The 26,217-nt window shown below is 37.0% G+C and overlaps 2 protein-coding genes across 5 annotated transcripts; one reads left to right on the top strand and one right to left on the bottom strand.

The window, feature by feature from the left end:
- The first annotated feature begins 203 nt into the window (after nt 1–203).
- On the top strand, nt 204–23,245 carry LOC140777266 (helicase and polymerase-containing protein TEBICHI). 4 transcript variants are annotated; one of them, XM_073121270.1, is made up of 28 exons: nt 204–313; nt 417–748; nt 873–2,136; nt 4,805–4,869; nt 6,275–6,380; nt 6,472–6,672; nt 7,654–7,854; nt 8,543–8,704; nt 8,813–9,052; nt 9,506–9,718; nt 9,888–10,238; nt 10,363–10,515; nt 11,591–11,812; nt 13,729–13,947; nt 14,059–14,176; nt 15,523–16,562; nt 16,730–16,927; nt 17,034–17,293; nt 18,741–18,930; nt 19,015–19,128; nt 19,218–19,570; nt 19,732–19,840; nt 19,913–20,050; nt 20,913–21,009; nt 21,084–21,220; nt 21,309–21,415; nt 21,585–21,969; nt 22,057–23,245. In XM_073121270.1, the coding sequence occupies exons 1-25, from the start codon at nt 278–280 to the stop codon at nt 21,152–21,154; spliced, it is 6,453 nt and encodes a 2,150-aa protein (XP_072977371.1). In that variant the 5' UTR covers nt 204–277; the 3' UTR covers nt 21,155–21,220; nt 21,309–21,415; nt 21,585–21,969; nt 22,057–23,245. The 4 variants fall into 4 exon arrangements, with proteins under 4 accessions (XP_072977371.1, XP_072977373.1, XP_072977372.1 ...); XM_073121272.1 differs by having other exon boundaries at nt 417–715; nt 21,585–23,245; XM_073121271.1 differs by having other exon boundaries at nt 21,606–23,245.
- A 626-nt stretch (nt 23,246–23,871) lies between these two features.
- Nucleotides 23,872–26,000, bottom strand: LOC140778163 (3-methyl-2-oxobutanoate hydroxymethyltransferase 1, mitochondrial-like). Its single transcript, XM_073122744.1, has 5 exons — nt 25,577–26,000; nt 25,280–25,486; nt 25,052–25,198; nt 24,485–24,538; nt 23,872–24,399 (listed from the first exon to the last, which is right to left on the bottom strand). Exons 1-5 carry the CDS (start codon nt 25,949–25,951, stop codon nt 24,145–24,147), a joined length of 1,038 nt encoding a protein of 345 aa, XP_072978845.1. The 5' UTR covers nt 25,952–26,000; the 3' UTR covers nt 23,872–24,144.
- Nucleotides 26,001–26,217: the final 217 nt, after the last annotated feature.

Here is a 26,217-nt window from a genome sequence, read left to right as displayed (position 1 = left end):
AATGTTATTCTTATTAGCAATATATATATAAAAAAAGATAAAGATTTGGATAAGATAGGTACAAATCAAATTATATTTTATCTTTTTATATAAAAAATACTGAAGAATTTTAAACTATTATATCTGACGTGTCTAAAGTCAAGTAAATCTCTTCAGTAAGTTTGGGAGGCTCCGTATTGCTGTACTCCGTACTGTGTAGCCATTGGCGCTTTAATTTCCTTTATTTCCCCGTTCAAACGAGACCAAATTCTTCGCCCTATTTGCCTCCTCGTCTCCAATGGCGTCGGGCTCCCCAAGAGCTCGCATTGATCAGGTTTCTCTTTCTCAAAATCCTATCTTATGTATTCGTAGATCCGTAGCATCTTCTTCCTCTTAATTCGACTACTAATACTCTCTCTTCTTGATCCAATATCCAGTTCTTTGCTTCAAGAAAGCGGAAACCCCCGCTGGTGAAGGACGAGAAGCACGAGGAGCATCCCAAGAGCCCGAACGCTGCGTCGCCGAGCGCGAAAGGAACCCTAGACAACTTCTTGGTAAAGTCCCCCGATGCCGCCCCGTGCGCCGGCCGTGACGAATCGTCGAATCATGAAGCCGTTAGGAGAGGTCTAAATCTTTCGAACGAGATCGGTTGTGTGTCCGATGTGGCACCGGAGCCTGCCGTGAGAGCATGCTCTTTGGGTTCCGAAACCATTGGTGGCAATTTGGAGCTTAAGAGGTTTGCTACCGATTTCCTGTCTCTGTATTGCAGGTAACGGTTGTGTTCTGTTCTGTTCTTAGTGTCAAGATTTTATTTTGGGTGAGTTAAAGTTCTCTTTTTTTGTTTCCTTTTTTATTTTTTATTTTTAATGTCAGTTCTTCTATTTATTAATTAGTGATCTCCCGTCCGCTGTTAATCTACATGAGGAGAATGAGGTTAAGGGGCAGAAGAGAAATGGTAGTCCGTCCCTCCTGGCCGCGTGTGATAAAACTTCTGGGAAGAAGCAATGTTTTGTAGATGTGAAGCCGGAGTTTAAACCAGAGGTTGTTGGGGATGCGATAGGAGCGGGAACCAGTGGGCATCATGTTGCTGCAAATGAACCCACTTGTGATGGATTCGTAAGCTTGAGAAGATGCAGTAATACCCCTTGTTCTAGTGTTATGAAGACAGGAGTCTGTCTACCTGAGTTATCTGTGTGTGCCGTGGTTTCTAGTGAGACCCCAAAATCAGCATTCAGGAACCTCGTGATCTCCCCAGGAGAGGAATTCTGGAATGCAGCGATTCAAGTTGCTGATGGTATATTCGCTCCCGTTGAGAAGGTCCAGGGAAGCTTGTGCCTTTTAAAAAGTGGAAACTCTTGCACCAAGTTACAGGAAGAAAAGTCATCCTGTGAAGATTCTCAGTGTTCTAAAAGTTTTCCTGGACCAGGAATTGATGATTTAGATGGGCAAAATATGGTGGCCAGTAATTGCGTTAAGCCAACAGAGGAACTTGCTGAAGGAAGGAAAATTATGCTGAACGAGGAAGCCTCCCCTTTGCCAGTAAAGCATTTAGATTTTTCTCACGAGGAGGATAGCTCCTGCAATTGTGTTTCAAGAAAAGATGACAGTCGGACAAGGGTTGCAAGTTCTGTCGAATGTGCAGATAAAGGTTCATCAAAGGTCAAGAGCCTTCAGGGCTCAGAAGATCTGATGAACTGTATAGATAAGATTAAAAGTTCTATTTTAAGTGGAAAACCTAAATCTTCGTTAGATGTTTTGGACAAGGATTCTTGCAGCTCTGTTGGAAATTGGTGTCATTCTGAAAATGGTACTGCTTTAGCTGTATCCCAAGGGGAAGATAGTTTGCCAAATCAAGCAAATGACAGTGGTTCTGAGTTAGTCAAACATGAAAAGAAAGGTGGCTTGTTAGCTCAGGGAAATGCCATTAAGTTCAATCATAATGAGGGAACTTTATGTGTTGGTTTGCAGAATCATGTTTGTAACGCTGCTAACACAGGGAAGGAAATTGATAGTAAATCAACATCTCAAGGAGCGGAAGCCAGCACTCCTACCAGTTTTATGCCTTTGATGAATCAATTGAAGCTTACCAGTTGGCTTCCATTGGAACTTTGTAGCATATACATGAAAAAAGGCATATTAGAACTATATCCTTGGCAGGTTACTTTTCTTTTTTCTATCTGTCTTTCTGAACTTCTTTTTCTTGCATACAGCTGCAGAGAAGACGTGTAATAAACCTAATATTTAGATTCACTGGACTGTTTGGATATTTTGTTACCTGATTGCTTCTCTTTCTGCAAGATTTGGGAGGTGTCACCATTAGATTTGGAGAACTTTTAATTGATGTCCCATTATCTAGGGGCAACTTCTTAATTGATGTTTCATTACCTAGGGGACTTTGTAATCTCATAAGTCTTAAAGCCATCGGTTAGAATGGGGGTGGGAATGTGTGCAATAAGGCTTTCTTATCTACTGTAGAAAATAGTTCCTCAGAGGTTACCTTTAAGAACATATTGTCGAACTAAGTGAGCCCAAGAATGTAAGTCTGAACCATTATTTGCAGTTCTATAACTTCAAATACTTTCTCAAACATGAAGTCTTCTCTCCTCTTCCTTGATAGTTGAAAACTGACATTGAAAGTTTGAAATGATTAGAAACTGCTGGTCAGATCATTTTCAGGCATACATATCACTGTGTCTGTTTCCAAGTCATTATTCATTTTGTCGCTATTGCAATCTTATTTTCTACTAATGTACTAATTATAGCTCTGTTGCCCATACTTTTGCTGTTCATATATGCTTTTTCATTCATGTGGCTACCAAGTACCAAGTACCAACTACTTTCCTTGTTTAGATTTTCTTCCTATAATTTGATTACTTATAGTCTTATGGATAATAATGTAGCCTTATCTTGTGTTATCTTGTTGTGGTGTTTCACTGTTTTGGTTCATATCGAATGTGGATCCATGATGTGCTTGTCATACTGCACTTTCTTTGTTCCTAACCACTCCTACTAGCAGCCTAAATTATTTTATCAGACTTTTTATCATGGTAGGCTATCATTATCAGGATATCCACACAGTTTGGACTTTATGTACATGAAACAATGTTACAACAATGACCTGTTTCTTTTGCTATTTTATCTCATTATTCCTTTGTTACTGTACCAGATTTGGGTTGATATTTAGGTAGTTTTCAAGGATATAGCTCATTGGTAGGGTGGTTTTTACAGGAGTAAAAATTATTCCCTTTTTGTTCTTTTCATAGGAACAAGATGCTAACATAAAATTTTAATCTAGATTTGAGAGTTAAAGTATCTGATGGTAACCTCAATTAGTTAACTTGATGTAGTGGGCTCTTAGTTGAGTGCGCAGGTTCAATTTAATGTAAAGGAAGACTTTGCAGTCTTACTCTTCCTACTAATTGGCATTGACTCAATTGTGTGTGCTTGAGTCATCTAATTAGACATCTTCGGTATTTTGCTACTTGCTACTTCTAAGTTCTAACCTTGAAAAATGGAGAAGATTAACATGTTTCCTAATGTGTTTTTAATTTGGTGGAAAAAGACAGAGGGAGGGAGTAGGGAATTCACTAAAGATTTTGTTACTTGTCAAAAAGTTGAAATTATTTTTCCGTGCAGAAGCCAAATAAATGAATTGGAAGAACTGTAAGACATTAAGCTTTACACAGAAATTTAAACAAACCGAAAGCATGTTGTCTGCCTCAGAACCATAATTAAATAACGACAAGAGATATAATATCAAAGGGTTATGCTAAATGCTCTCTAGATTTATTTACTTGGTTCTGCCATTTGAAATTTACTATTTAAGCTTTTCATATATTTTCAAGTAACTAGATAAAGGGAATTCATGCCTCATTTCGAATTGGTCTTGAGCTTTTAGTCCTTATTGATGTTGACGAGGTCACTCAATGTTATGCGTGCTTGCCAATTCAGTGTAAACTATGCTAGATGAATATTTTGGAGAGAAAAGGTATAGAAAAGACTAAATAGAAGTCCAGTAATTATTGGAACTTTCTGATTAATCAACCGTTAGTGCTAATTCTGAAAGCAAACACTATCTATTTTCTATCATCATCATAAGATCTAAACATTCAAATCTGAAATTGAAACATATGTTGTCAAAAGTAAGCAAGTTTGAAGAAGCTAATTAGATGGTATCTAGCCTTAAAATACTTTATTTCAGACATTTTACAGAATTTCTTTGGTGTCCTAAGCAATACTATTAAAAATATGATTTGCTTGATCCGTAAGCCCATCTTCTCCTTTGCTGTTTATCATTAGTCTAAAATTGATTCACCAAGATTTATCAGTAAAATAATATTTTTAGACCTTTTTTTTTCCCGATTGAGTGTCTCAGAATCAATTTGAGATGCCTACTCATGCTCATGTATCACAATGTTTGTACTATGCTTTGGTTGGATATACTGTTATGTGTTTATTGATTTACAATGTGGCTTTTCTTAGACTTTTCTTTTAAATAAGGAACCTGCACCATTCTGCATCATGCTTGAAGGCGTGTCAACTGAACACTTTCTGTTCTTTGATATACTTTTGAAGTTGATTCTTGATATATTATCTTCTGCTTATATGTATGTCGTCTTTGTACTTGTTTTATATTCTTCACTTGTCAGGATTTTTTATTGACATGATTATTTTGGCCAACTTATAATATGGGAATCATCTTACTACTGGTGTTATATTTTTAATTTTCAGTTACAGTGTTGCATTCCTTAAGATATCACTTACAACTTATTTTATTGCTGGCCTCTAATAAACAGAGTTATAACTTTGATCTGTTGAAATTTAGGTGGAGTGCCTGCTTGTGGAGGGTGTCTTGGAGAAAAGGAATCTTGTTTATTGTGCATCTACTAGGTACTTACCCACATCAGCTTTTATGGTTCATAATAGATGATCTGACATATTCAATATAATTTCCTTGTTTAACAATGAAATATATCCAGAATTTTGGTGGTATGGTCTTGTTTGTAAATGTTTTTCATAATTGCTTGACATATTGTCGTTATATTTCGTATAATGAGTGGAATTAAGTATTGTTGGAAAAATTCAAGGTCTTGAAACATTATTATGAAGGGCTGTGCCTAACTAATTTCTTTGAAGGTCAGCAAGCAATCTTTTGTCACTGTGTTATTTATCGCAGAGACCTGTTGGATCTTATTATTACTTCACATCTACTAGATATTGATTGTTGACATCAAAGAGTAGCAGCACATGTTTCACAAATAATGCTGGAGTGGTCCAGGAGAAGACCAATTTGGGCCTCAGCATTTATTTGGTCAAGAGGAGCTAGACATTGTGGTCCAATTTGGCCACATTAGGATGGTCTTTGATAGGGTTCAGGAGCAATATCAATGTATATTAGCCCAAATTGCCAGCCTAAACCTGTGAAGCCTGAAACTGAAAGTACTAACTTTGTCATATGATACTTTGTTTTGATGTTTCAAGAGCCAAAATCCACTTCTCAATGAGATCAAAAACATTTTAGTAACCTTTTGGTTGGCAAACTCATGAATCAAGGTGATTTGAGTTCATTTAGGCCTTGTAACTGCTCGGTTGAACCTGATATTACTATATTGATAGAAGTTTGACCGAGCTATATCTTCTAAAACATGAATAATTAGGTGATATGTATAACTATTTTATTGCATGAAGTTTGGTTGTCAATGAAGTTTGACTTCATTGTGTTTATGCTGTGTATAACTTTTTTATTGCATCTTACTATTTTGGTTGCAGATGAAGTTAACTTAATTGCCGTTACACTGGGTATGACATTTTTATTGCATGGACTATATTTAAAAGTTTTCATATAAGTAAGATTATTTTGTGCAGGAAGTTATGACCCTGATACTATTCTTTTCATTGTAAGGTCCCCTTTTATCTATCATTTCCATCTTCTTTTTCCTATGCCATAAGAATGATCATATGGCTAGACAGATTGGTTCAGAGAGGAAACTCACATAGTTAGATCAAGAGAGAATTGAATAAGAAACAAGTGGACTAAACCTTCCACTTTTATGGTTGCATCACCTCTATATTCTAGATTTCTAGTAGACAAGAGCATGCAGCATCAAGTTTGAGTTGATTTTGTTTGCCAAGTATTGGCTTTGTACCATATATGAAGTATTATTAGTAGCCAGAAAGATTTCTAACTTGGGTGATCGATTAAGCTCGCTTGTAGTTAGTATCTATATATTGGGATCATTTTTCATTTCTTTTTATGTCTTGATGGTTATGTCGGTTCTATTCGTCTACATTTCAGTGCTGGAAAAAGTTTTGTAGCTGAAATTTTGATGTTGAGGCGAATTATATCAACTGGAAAGATGGCGCTGCTTGTCCTCCCTTATGTATCAATTTGTGCTGAAAAGGTTCTTTGTGATATGTTGACTCTAGTGATTGTTAGAGTGGCTCCATTAACTCTTGCAATATTGAATACTTCTTCCTTTTTTTGTGGTACAGGCTGAGCACCTAGAGCTGCTTCTTGAGCCACTTGGTAAACATGTTCGCAGCTTCTATGGAAATCAGGGGGGAGGGTCACTCCCTAAAGATACATCAGTAGCTGTATGTACTATAGAGAAGGCAAATTCTCTAGTTAACAGGTTGCTAGAGGATGGTCGCCTTTCTGAACTTGGAATTATTGTAATAGATGAACTTCATATGGTACATTATCTCTTCTATGTTGGCGTTCCACCTTTCATTCTTTTGTTTTGGGGATTATTTATTCTTGTTTATGCCTTTTTTTTACTATGTTGCACTTTTCACTATTCATATGAAATTTATTTTGCCTGATATATCATCTTACGCAATTGTGCATAAATTGCATTTACTTTTGTGCATCAAGTCATTGGGGAGATCAAATATTTGATTTTGCTTACTGTGCTTTTTCCAACTTGGGTCTGCATGGTTGGAGTATACCTTGTTGTATTCTGTTATGATTAGTCGTCTTGTTATGCACATGTTGATGATCATATCATTGTATATCATTATATTTATCAGCACGGGTCTACATGTCCTCATATTGAAAAGAGTTATATTAACATAAAACTTGATGAGCTGTATGTTGCATGCAGTTCTAATTTAAGATATGTTCATCGAGTTTATTTGGCGGCTGTTCCAGTGAGCCTCTCTGGCTAGTCCAGACTTTGGTGAACTCATATGAGTTTTTTTTTAAAAAAATTTCTTCTTTCTCACCTATATTTTAACTCCTCTTTTCTGATTACTATAGAACAACAATGAAGAGAGATGTCTCTCTTCATGTTGTTCTGCAGTAATAATTTACGAGTATAAAAATTTGTTTAATTGAAGTCGAAATTCATTATAGTTTTGATTGAGTTTTTTCTTTGGTTTTTAAAGTTCATATGTGACTAATTTTTATTTCTTTTATTTATGTTATTTTTATAAATTTTTATTTTTATTTTTTCTGTATTTTAAATAATATTTAAAATTTTACGAAATTAAAAATAGTATGATCAGATATAGGCAGCCGATACGATCCGTACAACCGATACGTATCAACAATCGATCCCGATCCCGATCCCAAAACCTTGCTAATTTCTTGTATCGTGTTTTTGGCTGTTGTGCATTCTCATATTCCTTTTTCTTTTTCATTTCTGATAGTTGGACTATCCTATGCTACTATAGGTTGGTGACCAGCATAGAGGGTATCTCTTGGAGCTACTGCTGACTAAACTTCGGTATGCAGCCGGGGAAGGAAACTCAGAATCATCCAGCGGGGAAAGTTCAGGTTCTAGTAGTGGGAAGGCTAATGCAACCCATGGTCTACAGATTGTTGGTATGAGTGCCACTATGCCAAATGTTGCAGCTGTAGCTGATTGGCTTCGAGTGAGTATGACTTACTACTTGGTCTCTTTCCAAGTACTTTTTTTTTTCTGAAAACTCAAGCTCTCGAAAATTTATGTAAACATCCAATGCAATTCTTTACTAGTGCAATTTTTGAAAAAAAAAGACTTGTAGTAAATGACAACCACACTATTATTCTCATCAGCAAATTGTGGCCCATATGACTAATTAATTCTTCACTATAATAGATATGGCTTTGGGACATCAGCTTGTTTTTTGCTCTTTTCCTCTTGGTTTGTACTAGGACTATCATCCTCTTCCATGAGAGAAAAGGACATAATATTGTTGCTCAGTTTGATACTAGCTAGTAGCTACTGGGTGTTGACTGTCTAGCTAGAGTTATTGTGTCACACTGAATTAGTGAATGGACATAGACAATCGCATCCAAGGAGGATTATGCTTCCTCACTCTCTTTAGCTGCTCTGCTTGTTTTCCTTTACTTGATATTTACAAACTAAATTTTAAGTTTTTAATCGATGTTTCTTCAATTGCAATGAATGATGAAAATTGGCATATATGTTTTGATTGCCAAAATGCTAGGTGGAATGAATTATTTGCTGTCCTACAATTTGTAAGTTACATTTCTGCAGGAGGAGATATTACACATCTCAAACAGTTTACCGGATGCATCTGAACTTCTGACTTGACATTTTATGTTATATGCTCCCAGGCAGCACTTTATCAAACTGATTTTCGGCCTGTTCCTTTGGAGGAATACATTAAAGTTGGAGATACCATCTTTGACAAAAAAATGAATGTGGTCCGAAAGATTACAAAAGCAGCTGATTTGGGGGGCAAAGATCCAGAACACATTGTTGAACTGTGTAACGAGGTATTTTGCACCTTTGCACCTTTCCTACGATTGTACAAACATAAGAATGATTACTTTACCTTTTTGGTAGATTAAATAGTCTTCTGCTGTTTCATATTCACATTGCAGGTTGTTATAAAAGGTCACTCAGTGCTTATATTTTGTTCTAGTCGAAAAGGATGTGAGTCAACTGCAAGGCATATCTCTAGGTTTCTGCAGAAATTTTCTCTTAGAACAAGTGGACCTGGTTCTGAATTCAGTGATGTTTCCTCTGCTGTTGAAGCCTTGCGAAGGTGTCCTGCCGGATTAGACCTTATATTAGAACAGACACTGCCTTCTGGTGTAGCCTATCATCATGCTGGCCTCACGGTAGAGTTATTTATGGGTTATTTATGGTTTAATTTTGTGTTTATTTCTCTTGCTGCATTTAGCTGTCGTGTTCATGCATTTGCTATTTTTGTTCCATCCTGTATATTCAAGAGTTGAGAATAGTTGGATAGTTCTGCTGCTTAAATCTGCGAAGTTGCATTAAATAGTGAAAAACAGCTAGTCTGATACTCTGATGTGACTTCCTTGGTAATATTACATAAAAATCTTGGCCATTGTTTTGGTAAGACGCTGATACCATCACCTCCATGCCCCCGCATTCATCTTCCTATCCTGCTCCACCTGAGAAATGATACACATATGTACACACATTCCTTTCTTTTGTAGATGTTAGGTCTTTGCAGTGCAACATTTATGATTTTGTCCTATGCATGTATAGAAGAGGAAGTAAATTTGTTGCATCCATGGTAAAAGTTGTTTTGTCATAGCTTACAGGTGGAGGAGAGGGAAATTATTGAAACATGCTATCGTAAAGGACTTGTACGTGTTTTGACTGCTACATCTACTTTAGCTGCTGGAGTTAATTTGCCTGCTAGACGAGTGATATTTAGACAACCTAGAGTTGGTCGTGATTTTATTGATGGAACACGATATAAACAGATGTCTGGTCGTGCTGGTCGAACTGGAATAGATACAAGAGGGGAAAGTGTAAGTTACTATGGCTTAACTCCATATGCTGTACTACTTCCAAGATTAACTAATCTGATTATCTAATTATTCTAATCCAGAAGTATTTAGTTTTCTTTTTACTCCTCTTGGAGCTGGCGTGTTGTGGAAGGATTGGTTTTCTGATAACTGTCATATTTTACATGACCAGATACTTATATGTAAGCCTGATGAGGTCAAAAGGATTGTTGGTATCCTCAATAGTAGCTGTCCACCATTGCAGTCTTGCCTTTCAGAAGATAAAAATGGCATGACTCATGCAATAATGGAAGTTGTTGCTGGTGGAATAGTTCAAACTGCAAGTGACATTCATCGATATGTTAGATGTACTCTTCTCAATTCTATTAAACCATTCCAAGATGTTGTAAAATCAGCTCAAGATTCACTTCGATGGTTATGCCACCAAAAGTTTCTCAAATGGAATGAGGAGGCCAAGTTGTACAACGTGACTCCTCTAGGGCATGCGGCTTTTGGCAGTTCACTTACTCCCGAGGAATCACTTGTAGGGATTGAGCATTTTGACGATGCAATGTTTTGCCAAAACTTTCTGCTTACTATTGTCATTGTTATAGTGTGTCATTCTCATTATCACCTTTTTTTATATTGCTACATTTTTTGTACTGTAGATCGTTTTAGATGATCTTTCAAGAGCAAGAGAAGGCTTCGTTCTGGCATCTGATCTGCATTTAGTTTACCTAGTGACACCCATTAATGTTGAGGTGGAACCAGATTGGGAACTGTATTATGAGAGGTTTATGGAACTATCAATCCTTGACCAGGTAGACTTTCCTTTACATCTTTGTAACTTAACTCTAATTTTTGAAGTTGGTTCAATACATGCTAGTATGCTACAATGCTATATTGGTATACCTTTTCTCGTTCAAGCTTTAATCCATCTGTTGATTCTTAATCTGTACATAAATTCTGCATGAGTTATATATTATATTACAAGTTATTGCAATATATTTCTTGTTTTTCTGACTTATCTCTAGGATGCAACTTGAAAGCTTTTGATATAATGTAGTGAATTTTTGAATTGCACAAAGCTGTGGCTGGTTCATGTTTTGCTAGAGTTGGATTTAGTTCAGTTGAGAAGTTAACCTAGCAATTTGCATTTTGTAGGTTATGGGTAGGGTAAAGTTGGTCGATTGTTTGGGCCCTTGGCTCCTGCTTGACCATGATGTAGCTAGCATTTCTGAATTGCCCAAAGCTGTGGCTGATTCATGTGCAGCTAGAGTTGGATTTAGTTTAATTAAGAAGTCAACCTAGCAATTTGCTTTTTGTAGGTTATGGCAGGGTAAAGCCGGTCTATGGGTTGGGCCCTTGGCTCCTGCTTGACCATGATACTGGCCTGAAAACACATCTTATGCCACCCAAGTTTGTTGCTGCTCGTTGGGTTATACTTGGTTGGCATAAAAGTGTAGTTAGTCAGTCTTACTAAGATCTATTTGTTGGTTTCTTCATGTCTTGCTTATCTAATGAAGCTTCATGTTTGTGGCTCCAGCCCATGAGCAATTTTTACCTGTCTGATTTATCTATCATATATCTGTTAGGCTATTGACATGCCTAACTTGGTGGCTACACTACTGTATCAGGATGGCAAAATGCTGCTTTTCTGTTCTCCACATATTCATGTGTGTGTGTATGTGTATGTGTATGCACGTGTATGTGCATACATGTTTGGCTGCATGTGTGTGCCCATGTCCATGTCTGTGTCCATGTATATGCTAGAATACTTAGTTATACTGAAGCATGTTTCTGCATGTCTTTTTTCTCTTGCTTTATATGCCATAACTGCTAAGCTCTTTCTGTTCTATGGATGCATACATTTTTTTGAATATCTGAGGATTGTAGTCAGTTGGCAATCGCATTGGAGTAATGGAGCCTTTCTTGATGCACATGGCCCATGGGGTACCTTTACCTGTACAAGGAAAGCTGCAGAGAAAGAGTAGTGGCCTTCATAATAGGTTGCAAACTCGGAGTGTAGCCATCAGCAATGGTGCAATTTTCAATGATCAAGCGCTTCGGGTGTCCAAACGCTTTTATGTAGCACTGATGTTATCAAGACTTGTGCAGGTGATGTCCTTTTTTTTTGGCTAGATATATGAATATATACCCAGTTTTGCTTTGGTGCCATTTCTCCAACCATCTATGTGAGAGGAGAATCGCTAGTATTGAACAGCAGTTTCCTACACTATTATACATACTACTCTTCCACCCTATACATTTTAGGGACGTCCACGTGTACACATTTCTAGCAAGAACAATTTTAGAGTGTTGATCAGTTTTTACACCTCCATTGACACTGACTTGATATATAATGCAAATGGTATTTTATGTATTTATGTATTCATATATAGATATATATGTGTGTGTGTGTGTGTTCTATATTGTTTGCTGCCTTTTATGTATCTCTACTTAACACTAAATATAGATATAATTTTATTCTTTCAGTTTACAATCTAGATTAAGCAAAAAAGGCCTGGCCCCTGGTCTGTTCTTTGTTCTTACTTCTATTATATTACTTATTCGCTGAATGATTGATATGCTAAGTTGCTTGGTGATTCTATAATCTTTTCTTTTGTTAGAATATTTCACCTTTTTTCTTTCACATTTCACATTTAGCATTTGGTTTTACCCTTCAGTGGATGGTTTTCCACTTCTAAAGTGTGAATTAAGGCTAGTAGAACAATCCACTTGACTCTTGGTAATGTTTTAAGACACTGAGAGATAAGGTATATCAGCAGAAAGTAAGGAGATGCACCTTATCAACACTTTCAAATAACAAGGGTATTTATATTTTATTGGAAATAGGGTGAACTTATGACATTGAGCCTAACTAGAAGGAGAAAAAGGTAGAAGTATGTGAGTACTGTAATGTTCCAATATTGCAGTCTTAAGTACATGACCATGCCCTCTTTCCGTGTGTGTAAATGCTTCAAACAGTTGCAGTTGAAATTTCAAGTCACTTTTTTAATTGAGCTTTGGTTGTGCATAACAATAAACTGTAAAATGTCTATCAATGTGCAACCTGCAGCCGTTTTACAAGTGTGTAAGTGCTTTAAACAATTGCAGTTGAAATTTCATTTCTATTTTTTAATTGAGCTTTGGTTGTATAACAAAACTTAAACTGTTAAATGTCTATCAATGTGCAACCTGCAGCTGACTATTATCTTGTTCCAGGGGTTCAATGATAACCTTTGAAATTGACACTGTTAAGCACCAATATACATTTCCTTGCACTGCACCCATAGAGAGATGCCACCATTCTTATATTTCACCTCAACATTTTTTTTGTTCTACTGGCATAGCAATTTTACTATTTTCACATAAATCACTGCTCCTGTAAAGGCAAGCAAGGTAGTGAGTCTAGTGACATATGTATGCTTCTGATGGACTACTAGTTGACTACTGCATTAGTTTGAAATAGCTTATCACAATCTGAATTTAAGAAAAAGTTAGTACACATGTATCCAGCAAACCAAGGAAAGCCTTTCTAGAAGGTCTCATGTTTCAAGGGACAAAACAAAGAGCCAGAGGGACAAAAATGAAGAGCCAAAGACATACTTTTTATCGTAAAAATCTGCTCAAACATAAATTTAGATATACATTCTCTAGATGGTTCATTCTCTTACATCTTTCCACGTAAAAAGGAGCTTCTGTAGATTTAATTCTATTGAATTCTGGAAACAATGAAGCAATCACTTAACTAGGCATAAGTTCTGCATTGAGTGCATTCTCTCCTTTTGGGATTACTGGATAAATGCAGATGTAAAATTTTGAGTCTAATGATAGAACGATCTCATGGACTTTTGTCAAAACTATCTGCTTCAACATTTCACCTTAGGAATTGACGAAGATAATTGGTCAATTTATGTCAGCTCGCTTTTACTTGGTCGTCGTCCCATCATTTGATGTTTCCTAGAACCACGATGCTTTTTCCATGTTTCTTTATAAAGGTTGTTCTTATTTATTAAATCTTATTTTCTTAGGAGGTTCCAATTGCTGATGTTTGCGAGGCCTTTAAGGTTGCCAGAGGCATGATTCAGGCTCTACAAGAAAATGCTGGAAGATTTGCTATGATGGTCTCTGTATTTTGTGAGAGACTTGGTTGGCATGACTTAGAAGGTCTTGTTGCCAAGTTCCAGAATCGGGTTTCATTTGGAGTCAGGGCTGAGATTGTAGAACTTACAACAATTCCTTTCGTTAAGGTCTTATTACCTGATGAACTTGTTATATGACTTGGGCTGTGATCTTCGGTATACTTTTACAATTTGAGTGCTATTTATTAGAAAAGTATTACAATTTTTATTTTCTATTAGGGCTCACGAGCAAGGGCTCTCTATAAGGCTGGTTTACGTACTCCTAGTGCCATTGCCGAAGCACCTGTTCCTGAGATAGCAAAAGCTCTTTTTGAGTCTTCTGCATGGTCTGGTCAAGGTGAGATTCATGATTCAGTTGTAATCTTGTCAATTTCATCAAGAATACTCAAAATAGGTCTCTTTTGATAAGCTAAAAGTTAAAACAATAAAGCTAATCTAAACAGTTGGATTTTTTTTGTTTTTGTTTTTTTGAAGCTCTTATAGTTTGGAGTTCATTTTTATGAATAATACCTGCTATATTGCTGCTGCCCTTAAATCAGAAAATGGTTGTAGCCCAGCGAGAGATGAAACCTTTAGACTTCACTTCCTCATCACAAAGATCATTCCTATTGTTATGTATCATAAGTAGGGTTGAAAACGGTTTAGGTTAATTCTAACCCGACCTAATTCAAACTGGATTCGGATAAAAAATTTCTACCCGACTCGGATATGGATTCAGATACAGGTAGGATTTTTGGGAAAAAACGTCGATACGAATTCAGATATGGGTATTTTTTTTTTAAAAAAAATGCGGATATGGATGACGAATACGTGTTGGATATAATTCTATATGGATATGCGTATCAAATATCCATTTACAGTTTTGAGTTTGCTTATTTAAATAATGAATGATATTGTTACAATGATGTGTGCTATATGATTTCTAGAGATTGATTTTGTTAATTTTATATGTATTTGACATGCAATTTTTTTTAAACTCTAAATATCTTGTGTTAATTGTCAAAGGTCATAAGTCGTTTAAAATTCAATCCACCTTTGTCTAAGATTTGATCCTTTATTCGAAAAAATTTCATATCCGTTTAGTTAAAATATTGTTTTAAATTTTACTATCCATCTAATATTCGTATTCAAATCCGCATCCGGAACAGAAATATGGATCAGAACGTGGGTTGAGCCATATCCGATCTATTTTCACCCCTAATCTTAAGGCATGATAGCATATTCTAAATCTGTTTAATGGCATGTTAGTTTAAAGTTTCTTGTGTGCCTTGATGTATATGTATCAGCCTAAAGATATGCATACTTCTCAAACGAAAGTTTATTGAATGTTATATTTCACTAGCAGTTATGTGCCTCTTTAGTTTTGACTGATCCAATATAATTTCTTTAAATTATAAGGCCTAATCATTTTTAGTCAATGGTGACGTACAACTTTTCTTTTTTTTCCCTTTTTGTAAAGCATTTATTTAATAAAATAAATTTGGAATTCAGTTTAGTGCATGTTATTCAGATTTCAAAATTTTGTCACAAATCATATATTATTGCCAATTCAATTACTTGGGACTAAAGAGTTGCTAGTTATTGTGATAGTATTATTTTTTCTTTAGGTTTTAGTTTTTCTTCCTTTATTAATTACCTTTGGAATGTTCCTTTCTAATTCTTATTTAACCAATGGATGTCTAGATGATTCTTCACTACAACGCATGCGATTGGGCATAGCAAAGAAGATAAAAAATGGGGCTCGCAAAATTGTCCTTGACCAAGCAGAAGAAGCTAGGGTTGCTGCAATTTCTGCTTTCAAGTCACTTGGTATACATGTTCCTCAGTTTTCACAACCCTTACTCTCTAAAGTTAAGGATTCTCTCACAGAAGGGAATACATTCGTTCCCAAAGAAGATGGAGCTGAGAAGAGCTTTCAACCTTCTGCTTTGACTAGAACAGAAGATAGAATCACTAATTGTGGTGGTACTTCTGGAAAGGCATGTGGAGAAAAGTTACCAGAGGATGACCTGATTTTTGAGTCTTCTAGAGAAGTAAAATCATCTGGAGTAAAGCCATGTAAATTTAATATCACCAATGCTGCTGGAATAACTCCAGGGACATCTTGTTTTACTGAGTTAACAGCACATGATCGAAATGGAAAGGTTGATATAGTGAATGATGCCAGCCCTAGCATCCGTAGTGTAATTGATAAAGGTCCAATAAATGCATGTAACTTTCCAGGTGGATTTGATCCCTTTCTGGATCAATGGTGCGCTGTTAGTGAATTTTCTTTTGATGTTCATTTCCTGAAACGATCAGACTTGCAATCTCCAGTCCTATTTGAAGTTATTGGCCTAGCCATCTGTTGGGAAAACTCACCAGTTTACTATTGCAACCTCTCAAAAGATCTGATGTCCACTGAGAAGCTTAGTACATGTGACATGTGGGAAGTTGCGAAAACTAGATGGAGAAGGATAGCTGGAATTATGAGTCAGAATGGTGTTAGAAAAATAACATGGAATTTGAAGGTTCAGATTCAGGCTCTTAAATATCCTTGTATTTCTATTCAGAGGTTTGGGAGGCTCGGTCTCGAGCATAAAAAGTTGAATGACTTTGTACTTGTTGACAGTTCATATATTTTATTACCATCTATCTCTGTGCATAATGGAATGGACATATGCTTAGCAGTATGGGTCCTTTGGCCTGACGAGGAAAGCAAAACCACACCGAATCTTGATAAGGTATGCAGGTGTAATGTTTCTGTTTCCATTTGGTGCTCATGGATTGTCTCTCTATTTTCTTGGCTAGTCAAAATAGTATGGACTATTGCTTAACAACATGCACTATAAGTTATGAAGCTTTATGCAGTTTATCATTACTGGAGTTTCTTTTTCCATTAAATGAGTAGGTAGTCAAAAAACGACTGTCCAGTGAGGCTGCAGCAGCGGCCAATCGTGACGGTAGATGGCGAAATCAAATGCATAAAGCTGCACACAATGGTTGCTGTCGGCGAGTTGCACAGACACGGGCACTGGGTTCTGTTTTGGGGAAAATACTTGTTTCTGAGAACCTCACTGAAGTTTTTTCCAAAATTGAGAGTCCGTTGGTATGTTCGATAATTGAATGTATCATGTTAAAATTAAGTCTGTTAAGCATCTATTTATTCATGTAATTTAATTAATACTCAATAAGCGTTTGTACTTTCATTATAGGTCAATGTCCTTGCTGATATGGAACTGTGGGGTATTGGTGTTGATATGGAAGCATGCCTTCGTGCAAGGCATCTTTTAATTAGAAAGCTTAGGGAACTTGAGAAGGAAGCTTATACACTTGCCGGAAGGCCATTTTCACTGTATACAACTGCAGACATAGCTAATGTTCTTTACAACTACTTAAAACTGCCGGTTCCGCAGGGTTGCGATAAAGGGAAGTTGCATCCTAGTACGGATAAGCATTCTTTAGACTTATTAAGGTAAAATATTTCTACTTTTCTTTTCTATGTTTTATCTATTGTGGATAGCTTTACTCCCTTTATTGGTACCTTTTATTAAATTTATTCAGTCATTTTAACTTTCACACTGACAGGTGCGCTATGGTTGTGCGCATCTTTAAAGTTTTATACTAATTATATCTGAGAAACTGCAATTTATACTGCATGAAATAGGTTGTAAAATGGACAGGATTCTGTGACCTGAGTTAAAACAGATTACTGCTAACGTAGTTGTTATAGTTTATGCAGGTGTTAGAAATACGGCTTGGTAGCAGCTTCATATCTTCTTGGACTTACCCTTGTAGTGTAAAAACTCATGGTTACTATACAAACTGCAGAGTGCAGATTGTCTTTATAACTTTTTTGAAGACCACATTGCTATTTCACACTAAGATGGCTGCTGCATATGGGTTAGTTGTAGTCTTCAATAACTGGCTTTTCCCCTATGTGTGGGCTCATCTATGTGAGATTAGTCTTACAGAATCTTGTATCAAAGTACTTTATTCAAGATCATGGTTCAGCTTCTTGAGTTTGTCTCACCCAAATACATAGCTAGGAAAGATATACATTCTACTTTCCAATTCAAACTAGGTATAGTCTGAGCCTATGATATAAACATAAGCTGTATTGTAGCTAAGCAATGTTTAATGTTTATGTCAACTGTTGAAAATGTGATATTTGCATTTCTTTTGGCTTGATAGTCATAACCCGTTGACATAGTACAAGTTAGAAAATATCTGTGTAATTCCAACATCAACCACTCACTCAAGTAGTCAAGTAGTATTTTCTATCAGTATCATTAGTTCCACAGACTGCTTTTGCCACAATGGAAAAGAAAATATGTGAACTTTATAGTCTGGTTTGAAGAGTTGTCCATTAACTTCAACATTTGATTTAATCAAACTCTATATTTCTTTTTCCGTTTCTTATAAGACTCTCAATTTTTTCTTAAAAAAGATCGGATGGGTGATGTCAACTTGCCCGAGTACATTACTAGTCATGGTCTTGGTAAAACCTATTTGGAGGTTTATTCATATGTTCAATTATTTGCAAAGTTCTACGGTCTATTTATATGTTCTACCTCACTCTCATTCCAATTATGGTATTATTATTTGTTTCTAGATCTGTTTGTTTGTTTATGGAAATAGAGGTTCTCAGAGATCATTCTTTTAAATGCTTATAATGAGTTAGATATTTTTATTTTGTCATTTATTTGATCCTTAGGGCTTGATTGTCTGCATGATACCTGAGAAATGTGGAATCTATTTGTCATTTAACTTGTGTATTATAAAATGATGATGAAAGATTGATGTTAAAATATTATTGATACTTTTAGATAATTTTGTGTAATCTCTTAAATTTGAAATGGTTCACTTATTGATTTCAAGTTTGTTAATTTCTTTCTTTTTTTTTTTGGAAAAAAAAATAGAGGTCAACATCCTATAATAGCGGTAATTAAAGAACACAGAACATTGGCAAAGCTCTTAAATAGCACATTGGGATCAATATGTTCACGGGCTCGCTTGTGTGTGAAGTCCCAAAAATATACAATACAGGGACATTGGCTTCAAACCTCAACAGCCACAGGACGTCTTTCAGTGGAGGAGCCAAATCTCCAGGTTATTTTGTTTTTCTCCTGTTATGCTTATTTGCATTTCTACTTGAATAATTGAATATTCTGCAATCTTGTTGATTTCGTGCAGTGTGTTGAACACTTGGTTGTTTTTACAACCAGTGGTACTGACAAGGATGCCTCAAGCTCATCAAGTGTCGAGCATCATCAAATCAATGCTCGTGATTTCTTTCTCCCAACGCAAGTAATAGTTCTTGTTACTTGTACGAGATAATATTTTTGGTATTGTTTTCTGCAATAACCTGCGCACTGCTTCCTTGTCTGCCATTGCAGGACAATTGGTTGATGATAACAGCTGATTATTCTCAGATAGAATTACGTCTGATGGCTCATTTTTCCAAAGATTCTGAATTGATTGAACTTCTAAGTAAACCAGGCGGCGATGTTTTTACCTTAATAGCTGCAAGATGGACTGGTAAAATGGAGTCTATAATCAGCTCTCAGGAGAGAGACCATACTAAAAGATTGATTTATGGCATCCTTTATGGCATGGGTGCCAACTCCCTTGCAGAGCAACTGGAATGCAGCTCAGAGGAAGCTGTAGAGAAAATTCGAAGCTTCAAAACTTTGTTCCCTGCTGTTTCTTCTTGGCTCCGTGAAGCTGTTGAGTCTTGCCGGCATAAAGGGTCATCTTATCTTTACTCTCAGTGCAAGCAAAGCATCTTTTAGATGATACATAGTTTATTTTGCTTTGTCATTTGTTTTATATCTTCAAGAATGCCCTTTATGCTTGTTGTTTTACTTTTACTAGAAAGTAGAAACTGAATAAATTTTCATCAATGTACAGGTATGTGGAAACCTTGATGGGTCGAAAGCGCTTTCTACCAAAAATACAGTTTGGAAACAGCAAAGAGAAGGCTAAAGCTCAAAGACAAGCCGTTAATTCTATCTGCCAGGTAATAATTGCACTTTTTCTTGTTTAAATGATTATTTACTAATTTCTATTGACTCTTACTACATGCTTTCAGGGCTCTGCTGCTGATATTATCAAGATGGCTATGATAACTGTTCACTCTGTAATTGTTGATAATAGTGAGCCTGTTCAGCATATTGAACTTGCAAGGAAATTTTCTGCAGTTAGATGCCGTTGTCGTATTATTTTGCAGGTCATTATTATTTGAAGGGTTATATGAATGTCTATTGTCACTCAGACTAGTACTAAATGTTTTGTTTGCTATTTTCCATTCTATAGAATCTCGTAAAATCATTCCTAGCATCATGATACAACATTCAGAGCTCCAAACATTAGTACTCTATTACCGGTTACCACCATCCTAGAAGAATGGAGTATTATGCTCATGTCATGTGTCTTGGTTTAGTCTTTATCAAATGACCTTTAGCTTGAGAAATCGGGTCCATTGTTGCTTAACCGTGAACTGAACCATCAAATCTGGCTTCAACTTTATCAAAATTATGTCTCATTTGCTAAAAGTAAAGGTCTCAGCGCATGAGGCTTTTGCCCATGTGTATGCAGCCTTACCCTTTATCCTGAATAGGTTGTTTCCATTACTTGAACCCATGGCATCTTAAATGCACGGCTTAAGCCTTACATCACACTAGGTGATGCTATAACAAGTTATGCTCATTAATGTGACTGTAAATCAAGTTGGTTTAAGGACATTTCATACTGTTGTAACTAGGAATGATTGGATCCCAAAGATATCAAACATGCACACAGGCATGTATAGATGTATGAATATTATATTCATGTAGTGTGCATATAACTTATTCTCTAGAATATTGACTCAGCTGTTGACTAGTTATGTGCACTTACCAAGTACATGAACCAATCGCTTTTGATTTCTGAACAAAATATTGCATGGAATTTGAATTATATAAAGGGAGACATACAAACATGAAACAAAAGCACCATGTATTTTTTGTATCTTTACATATACATAGTGCCTACATGCCTCTTTTGTGAGGCTTAACAAGTCAATGACATGGTTCTTTCTCTGAGCTTATCAGGTACATGATGAATTAGTGCTGGAAGCTGATCCATGTGTGGTATCAGAGGCTGCAAAGTTGCTACAAATAAGCATGGAGACAGCCGCTTCACTTTTGGGTACCAATTGACTTTGAATTCATTACATAATCAGTTGACAATGCAATTCCATTTAGAGTTATTTCCTTTTCCAGTTCCATTGCATGTAAAATTGAAGGTTGGGAAAAGCTGGGGTTCTCTGGAGGCATTTCAGCCAGAACCTTGATACATTGGTCTCTGGATGGGAAGGTTCATTGGCTTTCCATACTATGAGACAGCAAGCATCAATGAGGTATCTCTGGCTTCCAGGTGTTCAGAATAAACTTCCACAATCAATGTTATACTTCATTTTGCCTTATTTATTTTTCTTGTGTTGTCAGAGCCATAAGGTGTCCAACTATCTTTTTACTCAAGGACTCATAGGTTGTCAAGTGGGGCTCCAACTTGCAACAAATGAAAAGATTTTGCATATGGCCATTACTTTCAGGTATATCTTGGTCATTAAACCTTCAGAAACTTCCCCTTATTTTTAATTTTAAAATTTTTTTGATGCTCTTATGTATATATATCTGAAACATTTATATGCGTTCTTCATACTTAATTGTTATTAAATGTTTCTTCCATTTTTTGGTAATTGTCATTTATAATATTAATAGGTGAATGTGGTTGCTTTTAAGCTTGGATGGAGACACCATTATCTCTAAAGGGCAGGTCAATTCTTAAGTTCAGAAGTGGCAATGAGTTCCCAATTCATGACCAAGGAGGTACAGCGGGAATCTGTTGTTAAACCTAGTGAAAAGTTGGATTGTAAGATGATCAATCATTTTTGCCATAAATGAAGCTCATGCAATCATAAAGCGACCCTCCAAATTTAGACTTGGCAGAAGAAATATAAGCATGATTCATTGGTCCGATCTGCAGCAATTTTAATTATAGATATCATGAGCCAATGAGCTAAAGCTGATACTTAATCTAATGCTTTCCACAAGGAGATACGAGAAGGCTTCAGTGAATTGTTTGCCTGCTAGAAACAGTTGTAAGGTAATATTTAGATAACATGATTGTGGGTATTTCTACTGGGAATTCAGTAAATCCTTGTTGGAAATACATGTTACTTTATATGAACAGGTGGTGAGTACATTGTGGAGATGGCTTTGAGCTATAGATGTGGATTAAAAGAAGTAAAAAAGCAAAAGAAACGACAGGCTCTATGCTGCTCATGGATTATCTCAGATGCAACATGTGCTTCCATCACTTGTTTTGCTTCAAATTTTCTTTGAGTTTGACATCAGAAAGCATTGAATTCAAAAAGATAGGTTTTGACTAGCCACATCAAAGATCTTGGACCTTGTAGGCAAGGTATCATATACTTGTGATGGGAATGCTACAAGGAAATTAGAATCCTCATTCACAAATTTGTTCTTCGCAGTTTGACTTTCAAACTCCAGTAGCTGAGTCAATCATATGACATACGCATGAAAAATGTTCTTTTATATCTATCATCCATATGACAGCGCAGAATATTAAAGCTTGTTCACTTATCAGGATGCTCAGATTGTGGACTATTACATGCAGCGTTATGCTTGTCTGATGGTAATGCTGGATGAAAGAGCACGCACCATAAAAGGAAAACAATGATCATGTGGAAAAGGAATGGAAGGTGATGGAAATCTCTCTTGCAAAAGATTCGCAAAGTTCATGATCCATCCTTGCAGTTGCAGAGAAACTTTTGTGGATGGTTGATGGTTAGGCTAGCATTTTATAGGATGAAAATAGTGATCTGTAGAAATAAAAACAGTTTACCTGTGAAGGGAACTTTATGTTCCACTCGTACCAGTTTATCATCATTCTGAGTAGGAGTCATCTGAAGAATCATGTAGCAGATTTGAAGGCTACAAGCCAGGTCACAGATTCTCCAATTTATGCCTCAAGAATCAGTGTTGCAGAGTGAAACTGTTGTGGATGGCTAGTGGTATAGCCTAGCATATTATAGGATTAAAATTGCATCTCTAGAAGAATGCATTTTATCTACAAGTTATCGAAATAATAATGTAGCAGATCAGAAGGCTAGAAGCCAGGTTACAAGTTGCCCATTTTATGTATCAAGCACCATAATCGAAGCAAAGAGGTTCAACTGACTCCTATTGTAACTAATCAATTTCCCATTTAGTCCTCAATGTTCATTTCATTCTAAATACTTTCCCAGCCAATTTTTGGAGTGCCCGTCCTTGTACGTTCTTGTATTACAGAATCAAGCTGATTCTTATTTATTGCTCCCGATGCAAAATAAAACTGTAATGTCTTCTAGTGTCATCAATCTGTTGTCTAGATTCTGAAATTGATTTTAATTCTCATCAAACAGGCAAGCAGATTTAACCCCTGATCTTATGAAGAAACTTCAAATATGTTTATATATGTATGCTTGAAGTTTGTAGGACTGACTAAGAACATGGTCAGCATTACAACAAATATGATCAGAGTAATAGATGTTACCATTTAGCTTGTTAGGGTACTGAAAGTTTAAAAAGGTAATATTTGCCCTTGATTGTCACATGTTATGCCAATGTACACAAACCGGTAGTTTCTGCTAGAATCTCATCATCTCATCGTATTAACAGCATTCTAAAAAATAAGAAGAGATATAGGGAACATCTCTCTCAAATTTCCCTAGCAGCTTCTTTTGCCCACAATGGAATTCTCTAGTGCATCACACTACTTTTGCTTCACGCAGCTAAAAGCACCAATCACTATCTAAATGAATATATGAAGTAGCCTATGGAACATAGAATGACAGTTGAACTACAGGTAATAGGATCTAGCTAGGTATGCGCATGTCTATATAGGAATGCTCGTCAAATTTGTCATTGCAAATCATCAACAAGGTCCTAAAAGGATCTTCAGGAACAATATGTGAAGGTCTATAAGAAAGAAGATTGTTCGTCAATATGTAATTTCTTCTCATATCAAGCCAAATTTTTACAAAGAGAGAATAACTAGAAGTGAGAGACACAAAAATAGTCAATTTATTCTCAAACAAAATTCACTGTGACAAGATAAAATTCATCTCCACTAAGGAGGGATTTATTTTGGGAAAGATGTTTACTATAACTCTTCTCTCAAATCTTTATTGTTAAAAGAACATCCTTACCGAGGAAAAATAAATGGTATAGTAAAAGCAAAGAACAGCAAGGCTGTTGAAAACAGGCCGTTGCTCTATCAGCACTTTTCGTCTACTGTCCTCCCAGATGTGTCAACATTTTGAGCAGCAGCAGCAGCCGCAGCGGCAGCCTCACTTAAACCCATCTTCTGTAACTCATCCAGAAACCCATCAACATCTGCTTCGCTAATTCTGTATGGTGTGTGAGCTGGACCTGGAAAGGATCGGTTCTCTACTTCTTGCTTGTACTCCGAGAGAGCTTGATTAATGGCATCACCAATACGTCCATACTGTTTACAGAATTTTGGCGTGACCTGTTTAACGGTGAATAGACAATCCGAACTTCTCAGAAGGTGAATAGAAAGTGCATATGGAAGAGAATTGGGCATTCAGTTAAACCTTCGCATGATGTGGATGTTGCAACATTCCCAACAAATCATGATACACCAACACCTGCAGGAAAAAAATATGTTAAATGGTTGATCTATAATATACTTCCCACTCACTTGCTTGCATATTTCTGTTATGCAGCACAAACTCTCAAGGAGGAAGAAACCATCTGTGAGGCATATTTATCATGTCTTCAGTAGGAACATTAAGTACATAAGGCATAATCCATGAACAAGTAAAAGAAATAAAATACTAACTGTCAGGGAATGATCCATATGAAGCATCAAAGGCCATTAATGCATAAGGCAGGAAAACAGTCAATGAGAACTCTAACCAAAGACATGCAAATCTACTGATGATACATTCGAGAGGTAGCATAAAGGATAAGTTCACTGACTAAGTTGGAGCTGAGGAATCATCTGAAACTCCAATTCAAGATTTCCTTTACACCAACCTCACAGCAGATATGCAAAGATTGACCAAATACAACCTTATGCTCAGACCAGAATGAAAGCAAAATAATTCTAATTTCAACTCAATTTAAGTGCCCAAGTTCTGGACAGAAGACAAACTAACCTGACCGCTGCAGAATGGCCCGGCGCCGATGCCGATGGTCGGGATCTGCAGAGCGGAAGTAGCAGCAGCCGCCACCGGGGCTGGCACACATTCCAACACTACCGCGAAGCAACCAGCCTCTTGCAGCGCGAGGGCTGTCTCCACTACCTGTAAAAAAACCCAACTTTGTTCTAAATCAAATCATCAAACACATAACTGAGAAGAGAAATTTGGGGATAAAGGAGCAACCTTGACGGCGCTGGTGATCGTCTTCCCTTGAGGCCGGAATCCACCGAGCACGCTAATAGCCTGCGGCGTCAACCCTACGTGGCCCATGACGGCAATCCCGGCCTCAACGATCGACTTCGCCGCCGTGATCCTCGACGGTGCCGCCCCTTCCAGCTTAATTGCATCCATCCCACCTTCCTTTAACACCCTCACCGCCGTGTCCACTGCCTGTTCGACGAAACGCGCCCAATAAAAATCTCAACTTGGCATCTCTCAAAAATTAGGAATCAAATCGAAAACGCCAAATCAGGTCCAAACCTGCGAAGGAGAGGACTCGTAGGACCCGAAAGGCAGGTCACCGACGAGAAGCGGGCGAGAAGCGCCACGCGCTACGGCGCGGCAGTGTGCAAGCATGACGTCGAGGGTGATGGGTAGGGTGGTGTCATGGCCGTGGACGACCATGGCGGCTGAGTCCCCGACGAGGCAGATGTCAATCCCTGCTTCGTCAATGTGGACGGCGGAGGGGTAGTCGTAGGCGGTGACCATGGTGATGGGCTCGCCGCGGAGGTGCTTCTGGCGGAGGTGGGTCAGCGTGACTCGGCGAGTCGCGATTTGCGGCTTGGGCCCGCCGTAGACTGTGTTCTCGGGGACGTTGCTCATGAGACGAGTCGCCATGCAACGGAGAGCTCGCATCTTGGAGAGGTTAGGAAAAAAGTGGGCCGCGGACAAGCGGAGATACCAAACAACCCTTATTTAGTATTTATGCAGAGGAGACGGATAAGGATACGTTGTACTTGGACCTTATTCGCCATCTAAACTTATTTTAGTATATATGCAGCTTAGCATTCTATACTACTTTACTTGCCTTATTCTTATAAAGACATTTATTATGTTAGTTTGGTTCCTTTATAAGATTCTTTAATCATAATATATTTTAATAATTATAAGATTAGGCTCTT

Source organism: Typha angustifolia, chromosome 15 (assembly GCF_048772165.1).
Source record: "Typha angustifolia cultivar Huaian chromosome 15, ASM4877216v1, whole genome shotgun sequence".
Lineage (NCBI taxonomy): Eukaryota > Viridiplantae > Streptophyta > Magnoliopsida > Poales > Typhaceae > Typha > Typha angustifolia.
Note: the sequence above shows the minus strand (reverse complement) of the source record. Positions and strands in the feature narration are given on the sequence as shown.

Excerpts from the sequence above, each read along its gene's own strand:
- LOC140777266 (XM_073121271.1), top strand. The coding sequence starts at position 278 with ATGGCGTCGGGCTCCCCAAGAGCTCGCATTGATCAG. Across the intron at positions 4,870-6,274 it reads GTTTATTGTGCATCTACTAG|TGCTGGAAAAAGTTTTGTAG; the intron begins GTACTTACCCAC and ends TCTACATTTCAG. Across the intron at positions 16,563-16,729 it reads CCACACCGAATCTTGATAAG|GTAGTCAAAAAACGACTGTC; the intron begins GTATGCAGGTGT and ends TTAAATGAGTAG.
- LOC140778163 (XM_073122744.1), bottom strand. The coding sequence starts at position 25,951 with ATGCGAGCTCTCCGTTGCATGGCGACTCGTCTCATGAGCAACGTCCCC. Across the intron at positions 25,487-25,576 it reads ACGAGTCCTCTCCTTCGCAG|GCAGTGGACACGGCGGTGAG; the intron begins GTTTGGACCTGA and ends TTCGTCGAACAG. Across the intron at positions 24,539-25,051 it reads GGCCATTCTGCAGCGGTCAG|GTGTTGGTGTATCATGATTT; the intron begins GTTAGTTTGTCT and ends TTTTTCCTGCAG.